The 21935-nt window shown below is 43.4% G+C and overlaps 1 protein-coding gene across 2 annotated transcripts in view; it reads left to right on the top strand.

The window, feature by feature from the left end:
• The window catches only part of neurl1aa (neuralized E3 ubiquitin protein ligase 1Aa), a 114524-nt gene that overhangs the window by 29590 nt on the left and 62999 nt on the right, over positions 1-21935 (top strand). For both annotated transcript variants that reach the window (XM_035993811.1, XM_031323450.2), the window contains exons 2-3: positions 2245-2495; positions 6186-6507. In XM_035993811.1, coding sequence (XP_035849704.1) covers positions 2245-2495; positions 6186-6507 — 573 coding nt within the window. The remainder of the gene's footprint in view (positions 1-2244; positions 2496-6185; positions 6508-21935) is intronic.

Below are 21935 nucleotides of genomic sequence, written 5' to 3' on the forward strand. Positions count from 1 at the left end.
AGCATAGCTGACCGGAGTTTGATTGGAGAAAAAAAATCAAGTAACTGATACATCAGGGTAAACATTGGGTTTTGCTGATGTTTATGCTGATGTATCAGTTTCTTCCAATTGAAGACTTTGGGTTTCTTTCTAGCCAAATCATACAGGGAGAAATTAATCAAATAAGAGACAGACAATTTCTCCACTGACAGTAGCTTGAATTGTTCATAATGCAACACAGCTAGGAGACATGTAGTGCTTTGAGACAGGAATGGGACTCCAACAAGCCCAGTTGCTATTGCCTGGTTGTAATAACCTGCTGGATATAAAATATCCAGGTGAGAAATGTGGATCACTAACTGATGTCAAATTAGACCAGACAAGTTGAAAGGAAGTGGGAACAACAAAAATGAAACCCCCACCACAAAATACTGGAATGTTCAAAACACAAGTACTGAAATGTCTGGAAATCATTTCACATCCCAAAATGAAGATATATAACATTTGAAGGAACATCAGATTGTGGAATTATTTTAGCATTCTCTGTCACAGCCAAAAGCTTCAGCTCACTTTCAGAATACTAATTTAGTCATTTTAATTTGGCAGTTACCAGCTCTGGAAAATCTGTGAAATTGCTCTAGCACACAGATTTTCTAGTAGCTCCTTAGGTGGTGTGCTCAAACCCCTTCAGCCAGACTCCATTCAGACACATTTACTGGCCATGCATCTAATTATCAAGTCAGTGGAGCCAATGCAAGATGAAACTATTTGGCTGGTTAGCATTTTTGCGCCACTGTCTTTTATATAAGAAAAATGTCTTGATCTAAATTTGAATTTAGCCAAATAATGGACCTCTCCATTTTAACTACTATGCACAAGTGTCTGGCTGAGATTAGTAACTGGATGTCGCAAAAACTTTCTTAAATGAAATCTGATTTTCACTGATTTTCGCCCAATATCAGGTCTCTACTAGACTCGCATTGTCAGATCTATTTCCACAGCACTGTGGAGGAAGGTCTGGCTGCACCACAGATACATTCTGGGATAGGAGGGAAAAAAACCTCTGGGTTGTTTGCATTTTTATTAAACCAGTCACAATGGTCATGGAGCTGCGTTAAGCTCCGGACACAGCGACGGTGGCTCTGCTAAATGGTCTCAGGAAAGATCTTGTTTTGGTGGAACATTTGCACCCTGCAAAAGAAAATGAAGTTAACTGTTGACACGATACAGTAATGTGAGCTATATAAATTAGCTGATACATGGTTAAAGTTAATTTGCTCTTACCAGTGTATCTCTGTGTGTACTTCGGCCACAGCAATCCCACCAATCAGTCCCAAAAGGAAATGCCCTTAACATATTCTTAGTAAATCTTTACAATTATTCCCTGAAAGAACCAAGCAGGCCTGACTTGTTGCACCATCCAGATTTTCTTCAAAACCTGCCATTTTACATATTCAGTTTACTGTCACAGAGGAGTGAAGAAACTAGAAAATATTCACATCTAAGTAGCTTGAGTCAAAGAATTGCTAAAATAACTTTAAATGATTTATCTCTTTTCTTAATGTGTCTGTGCTTGAACCATGTGCTCTATTTTGAGTAGTGATGTCTCTAAATAGTTGTGGTGTAATGTTTGTGCTATACTCGTCTCTTGTTCTTTTTACCTTTTGTAAACTACTTTGTAACCTAGGGTTTCAAAGGTGCTATAGAAATAAAACGTTACTTACTTACCTAATATGTAGGTGGCATGTACTATGTTGAAACTGCATTATACTGCCAGCCAGCGCATGGCTTCTACTAAAGACTTGTGTTGACAGAAGCCTAAGCGAATGGCTCCCAGTCAACCTGGGCCATCTTATCCCAACCATTGGCTTTCTAATGGGCAGTTTGTCTTGGGAACAGTTCACTATGTGAATAACTGAGGAGCATAATGAGGAGCATAATTTTCTGTCTTGTACATGTGTCTAGACCTGCACAGACATTTGCTTTTCACCCTGCAGGGCCCAAATGTGATTATGGCTGATTAGTTTATTACTCCCTTGCTCACAAATAATCAACAAAGAACCCAAATACAAGGACTCTGAAATCTTAGATTATACGGTAATATCTGTGATGTAGAGCTTTTCATCAAATTTTAAAGAGAAGCATCAGATTCTAATTACATTGCTAACCCTAACCTCCTGCTCCTAATTAGGACATTTGTTTTTTTCACAGTAAAGCTCAACTCTCTCTGTCCTCTGCTCTCCTTTTTGCCTTGCTCTGCCTCAGACTCCCTCGGTGGCCCGTTCCCGTCCACGTCCCACCGATGCCACCACAAACCCAAGAGGTGCCTGCCTATCCAGTGTGGCAGCGTTGGTGGGCCCCTTCACATTAGCCCACTTCTCTTCCATCCAAACGCCAAGGGATCCCAAATCGTCATGGACGTTGTCCAGAAGACAGTCAAGAGGCAGGCCAGTTTCTGCAACGCCATCACCTTCAGCAACAGGCCCCTAGCGCTGTATGAGCAAGTCCGCCTCAAGGTATTTAATGTCTGAATGGAGCACTCCTAAAAAGTCTAGGGAACTTTTAAACTGTCAAAACTATTGTACTGCTTTTATCTAAGTCTTCTGAGTTGTACTGAGTTCCTCAATGAAGTACAAAAGAACAAACAAAAAACTTTAAATACAAGATACAAAAGTATTTCACTATAAATAAAAATGAAAAAGCAAGAATAAGCAATATAAATAAATACTCCGAAAGAGAGTAGAAAGACGCTAAATGCTCATTTTGGGGTACAACTACACTGCCTTCCTCCTATAATACCATTCAAATTTCATTTGTTATTTTTTTAATATTCAAATATTTAATGCTCAAATGCAGCCTGTTAAATATGTACTACACTTCTCATTAGTGGCATTGTCAATGCCACTATAAGCATGTTGTTGTTGTTACACGCTCTGTCCACTAGAGGGACTTTCAACATCAGCCTGGCCTTGAAGGGGATCTACGCAAGGGGGTAAGCCTCTCCTCGGACCGCGAACCTCCTATGGCGCCATTTTAATGCTACAAAGCGATCACCCCCCGTTAGCATCCCATTGACCGCCATTCATTTTGACGTCACTTTGACAGAGAATAACTTTACATCTGAAGAGTTTAAAGACTCTATTTGTCCATTGTTTATTTCTAAAGAAACACGACAATGTATAAAAGGCTCCATTACCTTGTACCTCACGTTATGGCTCCGTAGCAGACGTTTTTGTAAAAATAGGCTAACAATTGTGTCATAACCACGCGACTTACTGTCGCATAGTAGAGGCGCACAGGCAGTTTCTTCTCACATTAGCTGTTTAAGTGTAATTACTAATGTTAACTATCATTTTAGTGATCAATAATTAGCCTGTGCCTATGTTATCTCCTTACATATACCTACGCTCTCCGTCTCTGCTAGATTGGGAATGATTGAGATTTCTCTTGGCACAGCTACCAAAAGACTTACAACTTTCAGACAGGTTGCTCACGGCACATTTACGTCGTCTCTCTCAGTTGGAGGCTGCGCAGTAACGCTCAGCGCTCACCGGAAAAGTGCTTCTAACGGCCTTCACTGGTCTCCGTCCAGAGCAACGGGATCTGTTGGTCCATTCTTATATACAGTCTATGAATCTACGTCATGGTGCATTGCATTTGTGGCACGCTGCTCTCTGTTTACATTATTTTCCACCACGAGCACACAGCGACAAACACAAATCAACAGAGAACTCTGGAATGAAACATTACCTAACAAGTGTATTGAAGCGGCTCTGTTGTAAAGGCTAACGGCGCTCGGTTAGCACAATGACATCATGTTAGGAAGCACAGTCGAAACCATTTGTCATAAACTAAGTAACAATGGTGTTAGCCACGATGCTAACGGCATTGATAACTAAGCCAAACGGTGCTGTCACTACTATTTTAGTGATTTATAAGCAACCTGTTTCTTGCATATTGTCATGTTACTGAGAATACAGCTGTTAGAAGGTAATATATATGAAGTGGAAGCTAACTCTGACAGCTGTAGGGCAGCTAACATTAACTTTAGCTAGCTGTCTCCATGAAGCTCCCAGCTAAGCTCCTATAGCTCTGACAGCTGTAGGGCAGCTAACATTAACTTTAGCTGTCTCCATGAAGCTCCCAGCTAACTCTGACAGCTGTAGGACAGCTAACATTAACTTTAGTTGTCTGCATGAAGCTCCCAGCTAAGCTAACTCTGACAGCTGTAGGACAGCTAACATTAACTTTAGCTAACTCTGACAGCTGTAGGACAGGTAACATTAACTTTAGCTGTCTCCATGAAGCTCCCAGCTAAGCTCCTATAACTCTGACAGCTGTAGGACAGCTAACATTAACTTTAGCTGTCTCTATGAAGCTCCCAGCTAACTCTTGACAGCTGTAGGGCAGCTAACATTAACTTTAGCTGTCTTCATGAAGCTCCCAGCTAACTCTGACAGCTGTAAGACAGCTAACATTAACTTTAGCTGTCTCCATGAAGCTCCCAGCTAACTCTGACAGCTGTAGGACAGCTAACATTAACTTTAGTTGTCTGCATGAAGCTCCCAGCTAAGCTAACTCTGACAGCTGTAGGACAGCTAACATTAACTTAAGCTATCTCCATGAAGCTCCCAGCTAAGCTCCTATAACTCTGACAGCTGTAGGGCAGCTAACATTAACTTTAGCTAACTCTGACAGCTGTAGGACAGCTAACATTAACGTTAATTGTCTCCATGAAGCTCCCAGCTAAGCTCCTATAACTCTGACAGCTGTAGGACAGCTAACATTAACTTTAGCTGTCTCCATGAAGCTCCCAGCTAACTCTTGACAGCTGTAGGGCAGCTAACATTAACTTTAGCTGTCTTCATGAAACTCCCAGCTAACTCTGACAGCTGTAGGACAGCTAACATTAACTTTAGCTGTCTCCATGAAGCTCCCAGCTAACTCTGACAGCTGTAGGACAGCTAACATTAACTTTAGTTGTCTGCATGAAGCTCCCAGCTAAGCTAACTCTGACAGCTGTAGGACAGCTAACATTAACTTAAGCTGTCTCCATGAAGCTCCCAGCTAACTCTGACAGCTGTAGGACAGCTAACATTAACTTAAGCTGTCTCCATGAAGCTCCCAGCTAAGCTCCTATAACTCTGACAGCTGTAGGGCAGCTAACATTAACTTTAGCTAACTCTGACAGCTGTAGGACAGCTAACATTAACTTTAGTTGTCTCCATGAAGCTCCCAGCTAAGCTCCTATAACTCGCGATGCAGTTAGGAAACCAGAATAAGCTAAGTATTAATAAAATAAGCATTTTGGCTCGGTGGATGTAGTGTTAAAGTCATGTTAAAACTATTTCCCATCCTTCTTCTGCTTTCCAGCCGCACCTTGTCACTCCCCCTGTACTAACGTTACTCGCTACATAACGTTATCTCACAATGCCGTGTGTTTTGCACTCCCGTACTTAGCGTTCATCAGACGTGACATGAGAAGAGGGAGATTAGCTAACTTTAGCCAACCTATTTATAAAAATAATCACATTTGAATAATAATTTCAGCATTTGAATAGTATTATTAGTAGAATTATATTTGACTTTCAGAATTCGTTCCAACAGCCCTAGTCTGCATTGGAATGCAAACCAACATACTGCCCTATTTGCCCGGGACCTATATTTCCTGGAGACCTAGTTTGTCATAATGGAGGGTTGTCTGGGATTTTAATCCTGTGTGAATCTACCATGTTTCTAATTAGTCAAGTAAAAATTCCACCGCAAATGACGACCATATTTTGCCAAACACAGAGGTTGTGTGCTAATGTTAGTCCGATGTGAATCGGCATCTCAGGGATTCAGGGTTGTATTGGCTGCGTTAGCAATTATAAATGAAAGTTTTGACAGACCCTTGACCTCATATGTGGGGGACAATGTTGGTAAATTTGAATAAAATACGGACTTTGCTTATTCCCGTGCAAATGCGCTGTACGAAACACAGACGTGGGGGGGTGGTAATTTCTAAATAACACAAGGCCCACTGGTAATTGTTCCGTCCGAATAGGGCTTATGAAGTTAGGCTTATACAGTGAAGTAGAAGTTGAGAGTTGGGGGTGATCTACAGCCTCATGTCAAATGGCAGTTTGCACTACATCAAATTTCTAGGAAATAATTTATAATTTTAAATAATACCAATAAACCACATTTGGTTCTTTTCTCCCCAGATTACTAAAAAGCAGTGTTGCTGGAGCGGGGCTCTACGTCTGGGCTTCACCGCCAAAGACCCCTCCAGGATAAACCCCGACAACCTTCCCAAGTACGCCTGCCCCGACCTGGTGTCCCAGAGCGGCTTCTGGGCCAAGGCCCTGCCCGAGGAGTTTGCCAACGAGGGCAGCATTATCGCCTTCTGGGTTGACAAGAAAGGCAGAGTCTTCTACCGCATTAACGAGTCCAGTCCCATGCTGTTCTTCAGTGGAGTGCGCACAGCTGAGCCCCTCTGGGCCCTCATTGATGTTTACGGGCTGACCCGCGGAGTGCAGCTGCTAGGTAAGAAGAATAAAACGCAGAGTTGAATTACCAACCAGGCAAAACTGCCCTGGTCCCCCAGACCCTCGGGGGCCCTAAAAATAAATGAGTTTGTAATATTTTAATTAACTGAGTAATAAAAACTAAAAATGGAAAGGGGTTTACCAGAATAGTATATATAACAGGATATATAAAAGAACATGATAAGGTTATGTTCCGGACTATTTTCTGTATAAAATAAAAGGAATTTCTAACTAGAATCTAGAATCATTTCTTACAGTGTTTTATTGAACAAATGGAACATTGAATTGAACACAAAAGGCACCACTAAAAAAAGAATGACAGTTACATTTTAAAGTGCTGTTTTCTGCTGATATTTTCTTTCAACTAACACAAAACATTTCATAGTGTCTATCGCGTCTATGTCGCAGCCTTTTGCGATGTGTATATTGCGCCAGTTGCTATTGCAATGACAATACAAAAATGATATACTGTGCAGCCCTAGTAGCAAACAAGATTAAATGGTTTGTGCATGCAACATTCTGAATTGCAAAAATAAAAGGACAATGAAGATACTTGATACTAGTTTTCAACACTACTGCTGGACAATAGAGACTCAAGTTGTGTTAAATCATGTTCACCCAATGAGTTACTGCATGTTTATGAGTCATAAGAAATCAGCCAGCGTGTTGCCCTGGATGTAGATCCCTATTAGCCATACTGGCCATTCCAGGTAGCTACTTACATACACTGTTTCACATTAATACAAAACTCGACGTTTAACCTAACAACAAAACTATACTACAAACAAATAGAAACTGGATGCAGTACAATGAGTTTAATCCCTTCCTTTTACATTTCGTGTTCGGTAAATTGAGGCCCACTTAGAACCCAAACTCTGATTTAGTAGTTTGATAGACTAAGGAACCATAGAGTTCTTTAATCTGTTCAGTGGACCCTATGGGATTCTAAATCTTCTGTGTGATGGCAAAACCTGATATTCTTCAGATACAATGTGAGAGTGGTCTGATGTAATAGCCAGAGACAACATTCTTTTTTACACAGTTTGAAAACCTGACTCAAGGGTTCGACCCCCAATCCGTAAGCAGATTCGTAGCAGAGGAGCCAACTGTACCATGCACTGATTCCATACTGCAGAACATTGTAATATAGATTGGAAAATAACACAATCTGTTTGTTTGCTCCAAATGACCTCAGTCTCCAAAAAAGGAAAAGTTGTTGCACTTGCTACAGATATAATTTATATATGTGCACTCCAAGATAAAGCAGCATCCCCATAGATGCCTAAAATATTTATAGGAAGAAACTGGTTCAATCTGTGTGTTATGGACAGTAACAGGTGGAGGATAAGCGTTCACTTTTTTTTTTTTTAAATTCTTGTGTCTTCTTTGGATTAATTATTAATGAACTACTCCACTAATCTGTCCGTGCAGTACTGATGAATACTCAGATCATCTTCAGTGTCTAAAAACGACAAAAGTTTCAAATGATCTGAAAAAAACTCCAAAATAAATAAATTTGGAAAATCAGTTTTACAATCATTTGTATAATAGTGCGTTCCATTTGTACTCCAAGCTCGGAACTCGGACAACCACCAAGTAACATACAGTTATTAGCTCTTCTGTGTTATTTGTGTCTCAATAAATCAGTCATACACACAGTCCCGTCCAACTTCTATCTCTGCACATGTTGCTACGCTGTTTGTATACACACAAAAAACTGCGTAATGCGTTATCAACTGGTATTGCTAACAATGGCTAACCTGGCTAGAATCCTGCAGAAAAAGTTTGGGAACCACTAGTATAAGGTAGAAAAGTATGGCTCCCCAGTCCACAGTACCTCAAGGCCTGATACTGTGTTTTTGCAAATGATATGTAACTAGTGTCCTCCCAGTAAAAAGGGTTTTGCTTATGACAAGTGGACAATCAAACATTTTTATTTAAAGTCTTGTCCAATTATACCTTGTAATAACCCTAATAATAACTAATTATGTCAGTTTCATGTATTTTGGCACAATCTTTTACCAAAGCATCAACAATTGTGATCTAGGGATGTCCCGATCCCAATCACAGTATCAGATTCGATTTTTGCATTTTTTTACTAATACAGGATTGGCATTCACCCTGTTTACCTGACTCCAATCATGTACTACATCAGCTTGTAGTGATTGCAGCCTTTAATCACATACGCCCTGCACCACAGACACACTGCCAGACCGCCTGGATGCCGGCATTTTCAAACCAAGATGGCACGCGGCCACTCACCAGTGTCCGTCCTGAGAGTGTCTCGTAGCTTGCGGGGAAAAAAAAGTCTGTCTTTCTTAGTCATCTGTTTTTTACAGAAGCATACAGTATTACTCCAATTCTCCACACCTCTACCGTGATTCCACCAGGAAACCACCACACTTACAAGCTGTTATTCTCTGGAGCCGACATCGGTAAACACAAGAAGAAAATCAAAGATTGACTATTAACCGCAAGAGGGGTCACTAAGTTTAGTTTTCGTTGTCCAGCGGGGAACTTGAGACTGTTTATTCTTTGGTTGGGGGTTTGCTGGGATCCTAAAGTGAACTCTTTTGGTGTTGAGAGAAAAGACTCACTTGCTGCACTAAGTTAAATGTATGTGTGTTTACTTTTGTAAACAAAAAAACGCTGTGCAGCTCTATTATCTGAGCAAATACAAGTATCAGACTCGGATCAGATATTCAATCATTAAAAAATCGGACCGGATCGGGGGGGGGGGGGGGGGGTCAAAAAAGCTGATCGAGACATTCCTATTGTGGTCATGTTTCTTCACTGTCATCACTATTTCTTCTTTAATGCAGTTAAAGTGTTTATTTCTGAAGGTGACAAAGCAGGTTTTCTTTCTAGAGGTTACCCTCCCTGTTTTTTTGTACAGTAAAGCTTTCCATGAAGCAATGGAATAACAATGAACAAAGGTTATCTATATCTGACCAATATTTGGCCCCCAGGTTTACACAAAAGCAGAGGGATAAGGGGGGGCTGTGCATTATCAAGGTATGCTGGATGGCTTAGCATGCATATCACAAAGGCATAGCCCAGGATAGTATGGACCAGGCTTTGATGTGAGAGAATGTATACACACATTTCTTTTCCCTGGAGATTCAGTGCTGTCATCCCCTCTGCTGCTGCTGTAAAAATAGACCACCTGTCCTATAGATAGCCCTTTTGATTGTATTTGTATACTGTGTTGATGGATATCTTCAGGGTGGTGGGGGTGGATGTTTAGTGTCTTAAGTATGAGGGGGCACATCATCAGCATAGTGTCACGATATTTTCCGTGGCAATACTATATCGATACACAGAATCGATCTTTTGTTATTGAAATTGCACATTCGAATTTAACGTTTTGGTACTAGAATAATAAAACCAACTGCTTTTTTTAGTCCACTAGATTGTGCAGTTTTTTTTGTTTTTTTTGGTGATGTCAGCAGGGGTGACCGTCAGCGTGCATGAGGGAAGTTGGTAATATAATAGTCTTAATCCATGAAGTTCCACTTCCAGGATTTTTAACCCTAACCCTAACCCGGTGCCACTGGAAATTCCGACCGGTTTTCACTCTTTTCGGCCGGATGTCCATCCCCTTCCTCTGTCTTTGTGTTGGCGTTCTAACCTCTGGTGGATTTTTGAGGACTATGGTTAACTGCTCCTCAGATCTCTGCAGGGTAAATCCAGACAGCTAGCTAGACTATCTGTCCAATCTGAGTTTTCTGTTGCACGACTAAAACTACTTTTGAACGTACACGTTCCACCAAAACAAGTTCCTTCCTGAGACTATTTAGCAGAGGCACCGTGGCTCTGTCTGCCCAAGACGATTGTGATTGGTTTAAAGAAATGCCAATAAACCACAGCATGTTCTTCTGGGCCACAGGTCGGAGTCGAACCCGCGGTCGCTGCGCAGAGGAGTAAACCTGTATACATGGGCACGCGCACTACCAGGTGAGCTACCCAGCCGCCCTTATGGTTCATAATTTAACGTCCTATTGCCATATTGAAGTCTGTCGTAATAAATTACTGTGTGCAGATACAAAAACATCAGATAATAGGTTATGCAGAAAACGGTTAGCAAAAAAAAAAAATAGCAGAGGCCCACTAGTTGCGCGTACCACCCAAAGGTTTGCTCTGATTGCCGTCTCTGTAATGCATCTTTCAGAGAGATGTCTGACTCCTATGAAACACTGCTCCAAGCACAAGTTCAGTCAAAAAGGGGCTTTTCCTTAGCCATACTTAAGTCATTTCTACTGTCTTTTTACAGTCAGGCCATATGCAGGGCTGCCTACAGAGTAGTGCTCATGTTCCTCAGGGGGCCAACTGACTGACATCTGCCCCCACAAACAGGGGCCTGTTCAGAGGGGTGGAACACTACTGAAGGTCAAGATAGAAATGCATCAGCCAGACTAGACACGGCCCATTGTGAAGCTGAATGGCCAATTGTGTCAGCTCTGTGCATCATGTTTCTGTGCGCAACGCTTCATGAACCTTTTCCTATCCTTGGATAAGCCCTTGGGCTTCCACATCTGAGGCCTTTCCCTCGCTTTCACTCCTTATTTTATCTGGCATTTGATGAGCTGTTTTTTTTTTATGAGCCTCAGATTCTCAGTCAAACCCACAGCTTGGGAAGTGGTAAAGATGCAGCATTTTCTTTATTACTTGCTATTCCTTCTAAACGTTGCAATACCTAAGTAGACATCTTAGAACACATTAACCTGTAGCAAAATCATTTATATTCTCTCCATTTCAGCGTTTTTCAGCAGTGAGTGAGATTATACATTGTGCCTCCTTGGAAATACTATAATCCTTGGTACATAAAGATGGAATTAAACTCTATGGTGGATCAAGTTTCTAGCTCAAAGCATTTTGTACAGCTTGTGTATGTTGGCCTTTCATAATGTAAATTAGCGAGGGGCCCTCTGGTTGTATCTCTAGTGTCTCCATTCAGCAGGGATACGCTATACACACAAACATGCACACTTAGCCTTCAAAAGCAGCTTCCACTGCCTATTCAAATGAATCTACATGTCTTCATATCACTTGATCAGGGTTTCCGCGGGGTCTAAAAAAATCTAAAATTTCAATATCAAAATTGTAATAGTAGTGTGTATTGTGTTCTAGGTCTTAACTGATTTTAAACAGGTCTTTATTTTCCTACGTCCATGTAACTCTACCTCTAATTCTCATTAAAGCGCTCAGCGCTTGGATTCTGTGGTGTTGTAGTTCTTTCTTTCGCTAGTTCAAATATATGTAAATATGTATTACGTCTACAAATAAGACCAACATGCAAGTTATATTGCAGCCAATCAGCTTGTTATTGACTCAAATCTCTTTCGGATAGTACCACAGACATCAAATAGATTTTATTCTTCAGCTATTGGAAAGTGCAAATTTAGCAATACTTAAACAAACTTAATTTAGGGCTTGGTTAAAGCCAGTTGGTAACAACATATTTGAAGCCTACTGCTTCTAATGCAATAAAAGGTCTTAAAAAGGTCTTAAATTTGACTTGGTGAAACCTGCAGAAACCGTGGTGATATGCTTTTTCATCCAGCTGTTGCATTATGTAGCTCATGTTATGCCATCCATTTTATTTAACGTCTCTTGTCAGCTCACTGTCGGTATATATTTGGTGTAGGTTGGCTGCTTTGCTTTAGCATGACTACTGGTTAGACAAGTAGAAGGCAGTTGTTATTCTACCTGCTCTATAACTCCCTTTTTAGGAAGAAACCTTGGACAGACCAGACCAGATCTTGGTGGGCGGTGTCTGACGGTGCCGGTTGGGGGGGTGATGAACAGTGGCAATAATAGTCACAATAAAGATAATGGAACAATAACCAGAAATAGTAGTTGTAGTAGTTCATGGTGTTGCAGGGCACTGCATGGCGTTACAGGACGTAGCAGGGCACAGCAGGGCATAGCAGGAGGTAGCAGGACGTAGCAGGTCGCAGCAGTACGTAGCAGGACGTAGCAGGGCACTGCAGGGCGTTACAGGACGTAGCAGGACACAGCAGGGCATAGCAGGACGTAGCAGGACGTAGCAGGGTGTAACAGGGCACAGCAGGGCATGGAGCAGGACCACGGCAACAGCTGCAACCATGATTTTGGTGCCATTCTAATCCAAGGAAAACTGCTGGGCGAAAGAAAAGCATAAGGAGGTTAGTAACAAGCATTTCTGGGACATGGATGCACACAGATGGAAAGAAAGAGGAGAGAGAAGCTCAGTGTGTCAAAGGAAGTCCCCCGGCAGTCTAAAACTATAACAGCATAATTAAGAGCTGCAGAGAAGCAGAGCTAGGGAGGCGGCGCGCCGTGACTGTGGCTACACACCCTCCCCCATCAGTCTAGGCGAATGCTGCAACTCCTCACTCCCTAACTGTAAGCTTTATCAAAGAGGAGAGTTTTAAGTTTACTCTTAAATGTTGAGACGGTGTCTGCCTCCTGGACCCAGACTGGGAGCTGGTTCCACAGGAGAAGAGCCTGATAGCTGAAGGCTCTGGCTCCCATTCTACTTTTAGAGACTCTAGGAACCACAAGTAACTCTGAATTCTGGGAGCGCAGTGCTCTAGTGGGACAATAAGGTACGATGAGCTCTTCATTTAATTTCCTTGCGGGAGTCATCCCAAAAGGATCAATAAAGAGAAGTCTAAGTCTAAGTCAAGATATGATGGTGCTTGACCATTTAGAGCTTTGTAGGCCAGAAGAAGGATTTTACCCAGCAGTCCAGGGTTTGTGTCCCATTCTTGTCCCGCATGTCACTGAAACGTACATGACGTTAAACGTACGTCCAGACCCAGAGCCTCAAAAAGTGACGCCAAGAATCCCGAACAAGCGAGTCTAAATATGACGCCAAAGGAGACCTTTAGCGTCAATAACAACGCCAAAGGAATATGCCCAAGCATCCATATTTTACGCGATGGGAGAGAGAATGTGTTGCTGTGAACACATTTAAAGAGACAAAATCAAAAATACATATTTTCTCCCTTTTACCTGTCGTGTTATCTATCAATCTAGTTAGTTTTGGTGTGAGTTGCCCAGTGTTGAGAGATATAATATAATGGAACTAGATGGCACTCGGCTTTGGGTGCTCCAATCACCAAAAAACTCAACAGAAATCATGACCCGGTTACTCAAGATAATCATCAGACCTGGTTGTGAGCAGTTTCATGTAGGAACTATTTTCTTTCTACCGAACCATGCAGAAGGAATCGACAATAGCAACAATAATATTCTAATAGTTTGATACTGCTAGCTCACCTGAGCTGGCTTATACTACAGCTCAGCCGAGGAGGACGCCATTAGTGTTTCCAAATCTCGCTCCATGAGTACGCTTCCTTCTGTGTGGTGATACAGTTGGCGGTTGTATACGGAACTGGGTGTGAGTTACCCAGTGCACAAAACCAAAACAATCTAGACTGATAAATAGCACTACAGGTAAGAGGAAAAATAGGTATTTTTATTTTGGGGGCGAACTGCCTCTTTAAACACCCGTAACTTCATTAAACTGAGTTTTTGGCCTCTTTGGAACAGCAGAGGCAAGCTGTAAACACTGAAGGGTTCATATGGTGAATAGCTGCCTATTTACACATCCAGCAGACTTTGAGCAACACGAGCATTCATTTGGAGTTGTGTTTGTGTCCACCTGATGAATCTGCGTCCAATATTCACTCTCCTTTTAGCTGTGTTTGGTTCTCCACTTTCTTCTTAAAAAAACATCTCGCTCTTCAGCCAATAAATGCTGATGTTCAGCGGTCACTCGATAACTCTCTCTGTCTGTTGTTTGCTGCTGGATATTTAGTAGAGTGGGTTTATCTGAGATTTTTCACTGAGAACAGCTGCCTGCTCTGACTGTAAATGAGGTGTATGAAAGCAGTGAGAGTGAACCAAAACAGTACGTTTGCAAGAGGTGAAACCAAAACAATGAAGTAAAAGACGCTAAAACGCTCCTTAGAGCCATACTGCAGTCGGGTTTTAATTCTCTGTAAGTTTGCCACTGCAAGTGATCCCTTGTATATTGCACATACATTTGACCCATTTTAAAATATTGATTAGTGCAGCTTTAATCAGGTGGATTATGTTAATAATGAGCATTTCAAATTAGATAATCAGTCATGGGTCCATTGTTAACCCTCGAGCCAAAAGACGCACTGGCCAGTCCAAGCAATGTTTTACAACACTCCTACTCCAAAAATGTTAAATATTTCATTTTAGACATTTATTTACTATTTTACTTATATATTACGCTACTTTTGTGAACCCAAGACTTTTGTAAACTCATTTCAAGCACCAAAACAATTTTGTGTAGGTTTGTTTTCACAAGAGATTTGAAAAAATATTTCCACATTAGGGCCTAATTATCTCTTCATACGTTGCTCTGGAACAACTTTGATCATCACTAAACAAAAAGCTGAGTTTGTTCTGAACATATTGATATGAAACACATGGGGATCAGGTTATATGCAAATATCCTTAAAGTGCCCATATTATGAAAAAATCACTTTTTCTGGGATTTGGGGTGTTCTTTTGTGTCTCTGGTGCTTCCACACACATACAAACTTTGATAAATCCATCCATGGTGTTTAGAGTGAGATACGGTTTCTGAATGTGTCCTGCCTTCAGTCTCTGGGTGAGCTGTTCAAAATCTGCACGGCTTGTGACGTCACCAAGGGGGTAAGCTTCGCCTCAGAGCTCGAATCTCCTATGGCGTGTGGTATATTGACATCCTATAACATTCCATACACTTTGACTTAAGAGTTGGTATAAGGAGATGCATGAACTTTACCCTACATTTACTGAGAACATCTGGAAATTGTTAACATGAGTAGAGGTCCCCCCAAGACAGAAGAGACCTTTGTTGGAGTTGTGCCAGATAACAGGCATTGATTGGTCAGTTATCCGATCCAATGGTATACTTACAAATCACGTCCTATGCTAATTCAATGCCTTGAGATATAAGTTTTGTCCACACAAAGAAAAGGCAGAGCGGCAAATTTTGAGGTTTGGGTTGATCGTTCTCCAAGCTCTCTGCAGGAGTTTGTAAAATTGATGCTGAATCTTTGCTTGTAATAAACCTTTTTATAATCAAGAACAGTGTCGGCGGATTCCTCTTCATACAGCATCACAGCATTACTATTTAAGGCACCACAATTTTGGCGACGAGGATGGGATCGATTGCATCTCCCAGGTCATCGTTTCATCATGGGCACCCAGGGACTGACTCCTGCTTCATTGGTCGACTATGAGGTGAGCTTTCTCACAATTTGGGCGCTGGTCAGTTCGTGTGTGGCTCTGTGTGTGCGTTGAGGGATTGCACCGTGTCGAACCTGTGTGTGTTTTGTGCAGTGATTGCTGTGTGATGGGGGTTCCGTTCTAAATTTATTTGCGTTAAAATCATAATAAACCTTTTTATAATCAAGAACAGTGTCGGCGGATTCCTCTTCATACAGCATCACAGCATTACTATTTAAGGCACCACAGGCGCCATTTTGATGCTACAAAGCGATCACCCGACGTTAGCATCCCATTGACTGCCATTCATTTTGACGTCACTTTGACCGCGAATAACTTTACATCTGAAGCGTTTAAAGACTCTATTTGTCCATTGTTTATTTCTAAAGAAACACGACAATGTATAAAAGGCTCCATTACCTTGTACCTCACGTTATGGCTCCGTAGCAGATGTTTTTGTAAAAATAGGCTAACGATTGTGTCATAACCACGCGACTTACTGTCGCATAGTAGAGGAATTGCCGTATAGTACAGGAGAAGCTCTCAGGCAGTTTGGACTTCCATTAGCTGTTTAAGTGTAATTACTAATGTTAACTAGCATTTTAGTTAGCAATAATTAGCCTGTGTCCACGTTATCTCCTTACATATACCTACGCTCTCCGTCTCTGCTAGATTGGGAATGATTGAGATTTCTCTTGGCACAGCTACCAGAAGACTTACAACTTTCAGACACATTGCTCACGTCACATTTACGTTGTTTCTCTCAGTTGGAGGCTGCGCAGTAACGCTCAGCGCTCACCGGAAAAGTGCTTCTAACGGCCTTCACTGGTCTCCGTCCAGAGCAACGGGATCTGTTGGTCCATTCTTATATACAGTCTATGGACGTCACAAGCCGAAACAAGCTGGCTAACCGCAACCATTAGCTCTAACGCTAATGTTAACGTTAGCATGCTACCTCGTTCTCAGTAGCAAAGCACTGCTACAACACACACAAGTTCACCATAATCTACAAAAGAACTACTTCCATGTGCGCCCTCATTTAGAAGTCTCCCAGCTAATCCTGCCTTGTAACTGACCGAAGTTGTAGAAACAGCCTTTCTTTTACTGTCTATGGAGCTAGCTAGCTGACATGATCTACATCTACTGAGCATGTGAGTGCAATCAAAGATAGTACAGAAGAAGAAGAAGAAAAGAGGTCTCACTCTGTAGCTAAAACAGAGACCAGCTGAAAAGAGGAGCTGCAGCAGTGAGAGAGAGTGCGGTGCAGTAAAACAAAAATATGTTTTTTTTTGAAAATTAAACCATGTAAACCTATTCTGGTACAACCTTAAAATACAATTATGAACCTGAAAATGAGCATATTATGGGTGCTTTAAAAGGAGAATTCAAGAAGATATATAAAAGGCCCTTAGACCTCAGAGGGTTAATATTAAAATATTGATTATAGCTGCTTTAATGTTTTTGAAATATCTTAGCATGTGTTCAGAGCAACGTCTTTGCTTTGTATGTTTAGATGTATCCTCTGTTCAGCAAATGAGGTCAGAGCAGAAGTAAAAGAGGGAAAGATGACCCTGGGCAACATTTGGAACGGCTTTGATGTAGAAAGATTGAAATAAGAGCCGTATCATGTGATAAATCACAGGATTCAACAGGGGGATACATCATACATGACAGGAACAAGCCCATGAGCACGATGACAGCAATGCTGTCAGAGTTTCCTCCTCCCCCCCTTCAACCTGCTAACCAAGCTGAGACAGGAAAAAAAGATGGGATCCACAGTGACTGCATACACATGCATGTAGGAGAGTATACTTGAACACAATCCGTTTTTATGCTTCTGCCACAAAGATAAGATAAAACTTTGTCTGTTCACACAGAAAAGGTTCTTGCATCGTCTGCTCCAACTATCAACAGATTAGTTTACAGATTAAAAAAACACAAACATAAGAAAACATCTGTATGGTCACCCAACAAACATCTCTCTCACACACACACACACACACACACACACACACACACATATATATATCTGAACATGTAATATTTATGATTGTCATGATTGCAGTGAAGGTCAGGGGCCTCGACGGACCAGACCCGGGCAGCAGACGCTGGCTCTGGGGACTTGGAACGTCACTTCTCTGTGGGGGAAGGAGCCGGAACTTGTGCGGGAGGTGGAGCGCTACCAGTTGGATCTGGTGGGGCTTACCTCTACGCACAGTCTCGGTTCTGGAACCATACTCCTGGATAGGGCTTGGACTCTTTTCTTCTCCGGAGTTGCCCAGGGTGTGAGGCGCCGGGCGGGTGTGGGGATACTCACAAGCCCCCGGCTGAGCGCCGCTACGTTGGAGTTTACCCCGGTGGACGAGAGGGTCGCCTCCCTACGCCTGCGGGTTGTGGGGGGGAAAACTCTGACTGTTGTTTGTGCGTATGCACCAAACAAGAGCTCGGAGTATTCGGCCTTCTTGGAGACCTTGAATGGAGTCCTGTATGGGGCTCCAGTGGGGGACTCCATAGTTCTGCTGGGGGACTTCAACGCGCACGTGGGAAATGATGGAGACACATGGAGAGGCGTGATTGGGAGGAACGGCCTCCCTGATCTAAACCAGAGTGGTTTGTTGTTGGACTTCTGTGCTAGTCATGGATTGTCTATAACGAACACCATGTTCGAACATAGGGATGCTCATAAGTGTACTTGGTACCAGAGCACCCTAGGCCAAAGGTCAATGATCGATTTTATAATCGTTTCATCTGATCTGAGGCCGTATGTTTTGGACACTCGGGTGAAGAGAGGGGCAGAACTGTCAACTGATCACCATCTGGTGGTGAGTTGGGTCAGAGGGTGTGGGAAGACTCTGGACAGACCTGGTAAGTTGGGAACGTCTGGAGGAGGCCCCTGTCCGACAGACTTTCAACTCACACCTCCGGCGGAGCTTTTCGTGCATCCCTGTGGAGGCTGGGGGCATTGAACCTGAGTGGACAATGTTCAAAGTTTCCATTGCTGAAGCTGCGGCGGGGAGCTGTGGTCTTAGGGTCTTAGGTGCCTCAAGGGGCGGTAACCCACGAACACCGTGGTGGACACCGGTGGTCAGGGAAGCCGTCCGACTGAAGAAGGAGTCTTTCCGGGATATGTTATCCCAGAGGACTCCGGAGGCAGTTGCAAGGTACCGAAGGGCCCGAAGGGCTGCAGCCTCTGCCATGAAAGAGGCAAAGCAGCGGGTGTGGGAGAAGTTCGGAGAAGACATGGAGAAGGACTTTCGGTCGGCACCAAGGTGCTTCTGGAAAACCGTTCGCCACCTCAGGAGGGGGAAGCGGGGAACCATCCAAGCTGTGTACAGTAAGGATGGGACGCTGTTGACCTCAACTGAGGAGGTAATAGGGCGGTGGAAGGAGCACTTTGAGGAACTCCTAAATCCGACTAATACGCCCTCTATGGTAGAGGCAGAGCTGGAGGATGATGGGGGATTGTCGTCAATTTCCCTGGTAGAAGTTGCTGAGGTAGTTAAACAACTCCACAGTGGCAAAGCCCCAGGGATTGATGAGATCCGTCCAGAAATGCTTAAAGCTCTGGGTGTGGAGGGGTTGTCTTGGTTGACACGCCTCTTCAACATTGCGTGGAAGTTGGGGACGGTGCCTAAGGAGTGGCAGACCGGGGTGGTGGTTCCCCTTTTCAAAAAGGGGGACCAGAGGGTGTGTGCCAATTACAGGGGTATCACACTTCTCAGCCTCCCCGGTAAAGTCTACTCCAAGGTGCTGGAAAGGAGGGTTCGGTCGATAGTCGAACCTCAGGTTGAAGAGGAACAATGCGGATTCCGTCCTGGTCGTGGAACAACGGACCAGATCTTTACTCTCGCAAGGATCCTGGAGGGAGCCTGGGAGTATGCCCAACCGGTCTACATGTGCTTTGTGGATCTGGAGAAGGCATATGACCGGGTCCCCCGGGAGATACTGTGGGAGGTGCTGCGGGAGTATGGGGTGAGGGGGTCCCTTCTCTGGGCCATCCAATCTCTGTACGACCAAAGCGAGAGCTGTGTCCGGGTTCTCGGCAGTAAGTCGGACTCGTTTCAGGTGAGAGTTGGCCTCCGCCAGGGCTGCGCTTTGTCACCAATCCTGTTTGTAGTATTTATGGACAGGATATCGAGGCGTAGTCGGGGTGGAGAGGGGTTGCAGTTTGGTGAGCTGGGGATCTCATCGCTGCTTTTTGCGGATGATGTGGTCCTGATGGCATCGTCGGCCTGTGACCTTCAGCACTCACTGGATCGGTTCACAGCCGAGTGTGAAGCGACTGGGATGAGGATCAGCACCTCTAAATCTGAGGCCATGGTTCTCAGCAGGAAACCGATGGAGTGCCTTCTCCAGGTAGGGAATGAGTCTTTACCCCAAGTGAAGGAGTTCAAGTACCTTGGGGTATTGTTCGCGAGTGAGGGGACAATGGAGCGGGAGATTGGTCGGAGAATCGGCGCAGCGGGTGCGGTATTACATTCAATTTATCGCACCGTTGTGACGAAAAGAGAGCTGAGCCAGAAGGCAAAGCTCTCAATCTACCGGTCAGTTTTCGTTCCTACCCTCACCTATGGTCATGAAGGCTGGGTCATGACCGAAAGAACGAGATCCAGGGTACAAGCGGCCGAAATGGGTTTCCTCAGGAGGGTGGCTGGCGTCTCCCTTAGAGATAGGGTGAGAAGCTCAGTCATCCGTGAGGAGCTCGGAGTAGAGCCGCTGCTCCTTCGCGTCGAAAGGAGCCAGTTGAGGTGGTTCGGGCATCTGGTAAGGATGCCCCCTGGGCGCCTCCCTAGGGAGGTGTTCCAGGCATGTCCAGCTGGGAGGAGGCCTCGGGGAAGACCCAGGACTAGGTGGAGGGATTATATCTCCAACCTGGCCTGGGAACGCCTCGGGATCCCCCAGTCAGAGCTGGTTAATGTGGCTCGGGAAAGGGAAGTTTGGGGTCCCCTGCTGGAGCTGCTACCCCCGCGACCCGTTACCGGATAAGCGGAAGAAGATGGATGGAAGATGGATGGATGATTGCAGTCCAACATTGATACACAGATCACGTTTGTGTGTGTGTGTGTGGGGTATAATTACAGTGCCGTTTGCGTGTTGTTTTTTTTTGAGAAAAATGATGCGGCGAAGTCCCTGCTTAGGTGCCTGAGGTAGCAGGTGATTGACTGCACCTGGCCTTGACTTGGGCAAATACAATATTGCGGTGCTTTGGCAGGATAATCTTTAGGCCAGACTGAAGCTGTCCCCACAGGCTTGAAATCCAACAAGCCAGAAAAAGTTGTTTAATATATAGCCCAGTTGCTAAGGTTAGCTGTCACTCTCGTTATGCACGCACACACACACACACACACACACACACACACAGCAGAACTTTACTAGACATCGGGAAGGAGGCTGATTTACTGAGTAATTCCAGCTGTTTGTGAAGCCAGCAGGTCTCAGATTGTATGAGTCAGTCACAGCGGAGCTTTAATCAAGAGAGGGCCCTGTGTGGGACTTCCCTGGAGGACGAGAGAATAAAATCTGATTGCAAAGCCTCAAGGCTGCTAACACCTTTCAACCAGGCGGATGCAGAGAAGGGGGCTTTGCCAATCCCACTGTCACCTCAAAGCAGCAAGGCAGTTAATTTAGTTCATAGAAAACGTGGTGTCCTGGAAGAGAGGCTATCTCTCTAGTCTATCAGGAAAACTGCATGTACACTGCGGGGTGGAAACACTGAAGAGCTTCTGACGTCTGCAGCGTTATGAAAGATTGTCCTCGGGTGATGGATTGAATTACACTGTTGCTCTTGACATGTGAATGATTTTCCATAGCATCTTTAGGGAGCGACAATGTTTGCTGTCACTCGATTATTTGCATAGCAGGGTTATAGTCAAATAAAAACTAAAATGAGCAGTAAAAAAATATTTTTTAGTAATGTGAAACTAAATAAAAACGAAAACCCTGTGTTTTGTATGAATATGATCATATAATACGGATACATACTTCCGAGATACCTGATTATACCTGGCCCTGACAAAAACACACTAAACTACTGTAAAACAAACTAAACTAAAACTAGCAAACACACTCTGAAAACACTCTAAAAACGAACTAAAACTAAACTAATATGAAATCCAAAAGTCAAACTAAAATGAATAAAAACTAATTGAAAATTCTAAACTCTTATAACCTTGTGGCAGAGCTATTGTT

Source organism: Sander lucioperca, chromosome 17, assembly GCF_008315115.2.
Source record: "Sander lucioperca isolate FBNREF2018 chromosome 17, SLUC_FBN_1.2, whole genome shotgun sequence".
NCBI lineage: Eukaryota > Metazoa > Chordata > Actinopteri > Perciformes > Percidae > Sander > Sander lucioperca.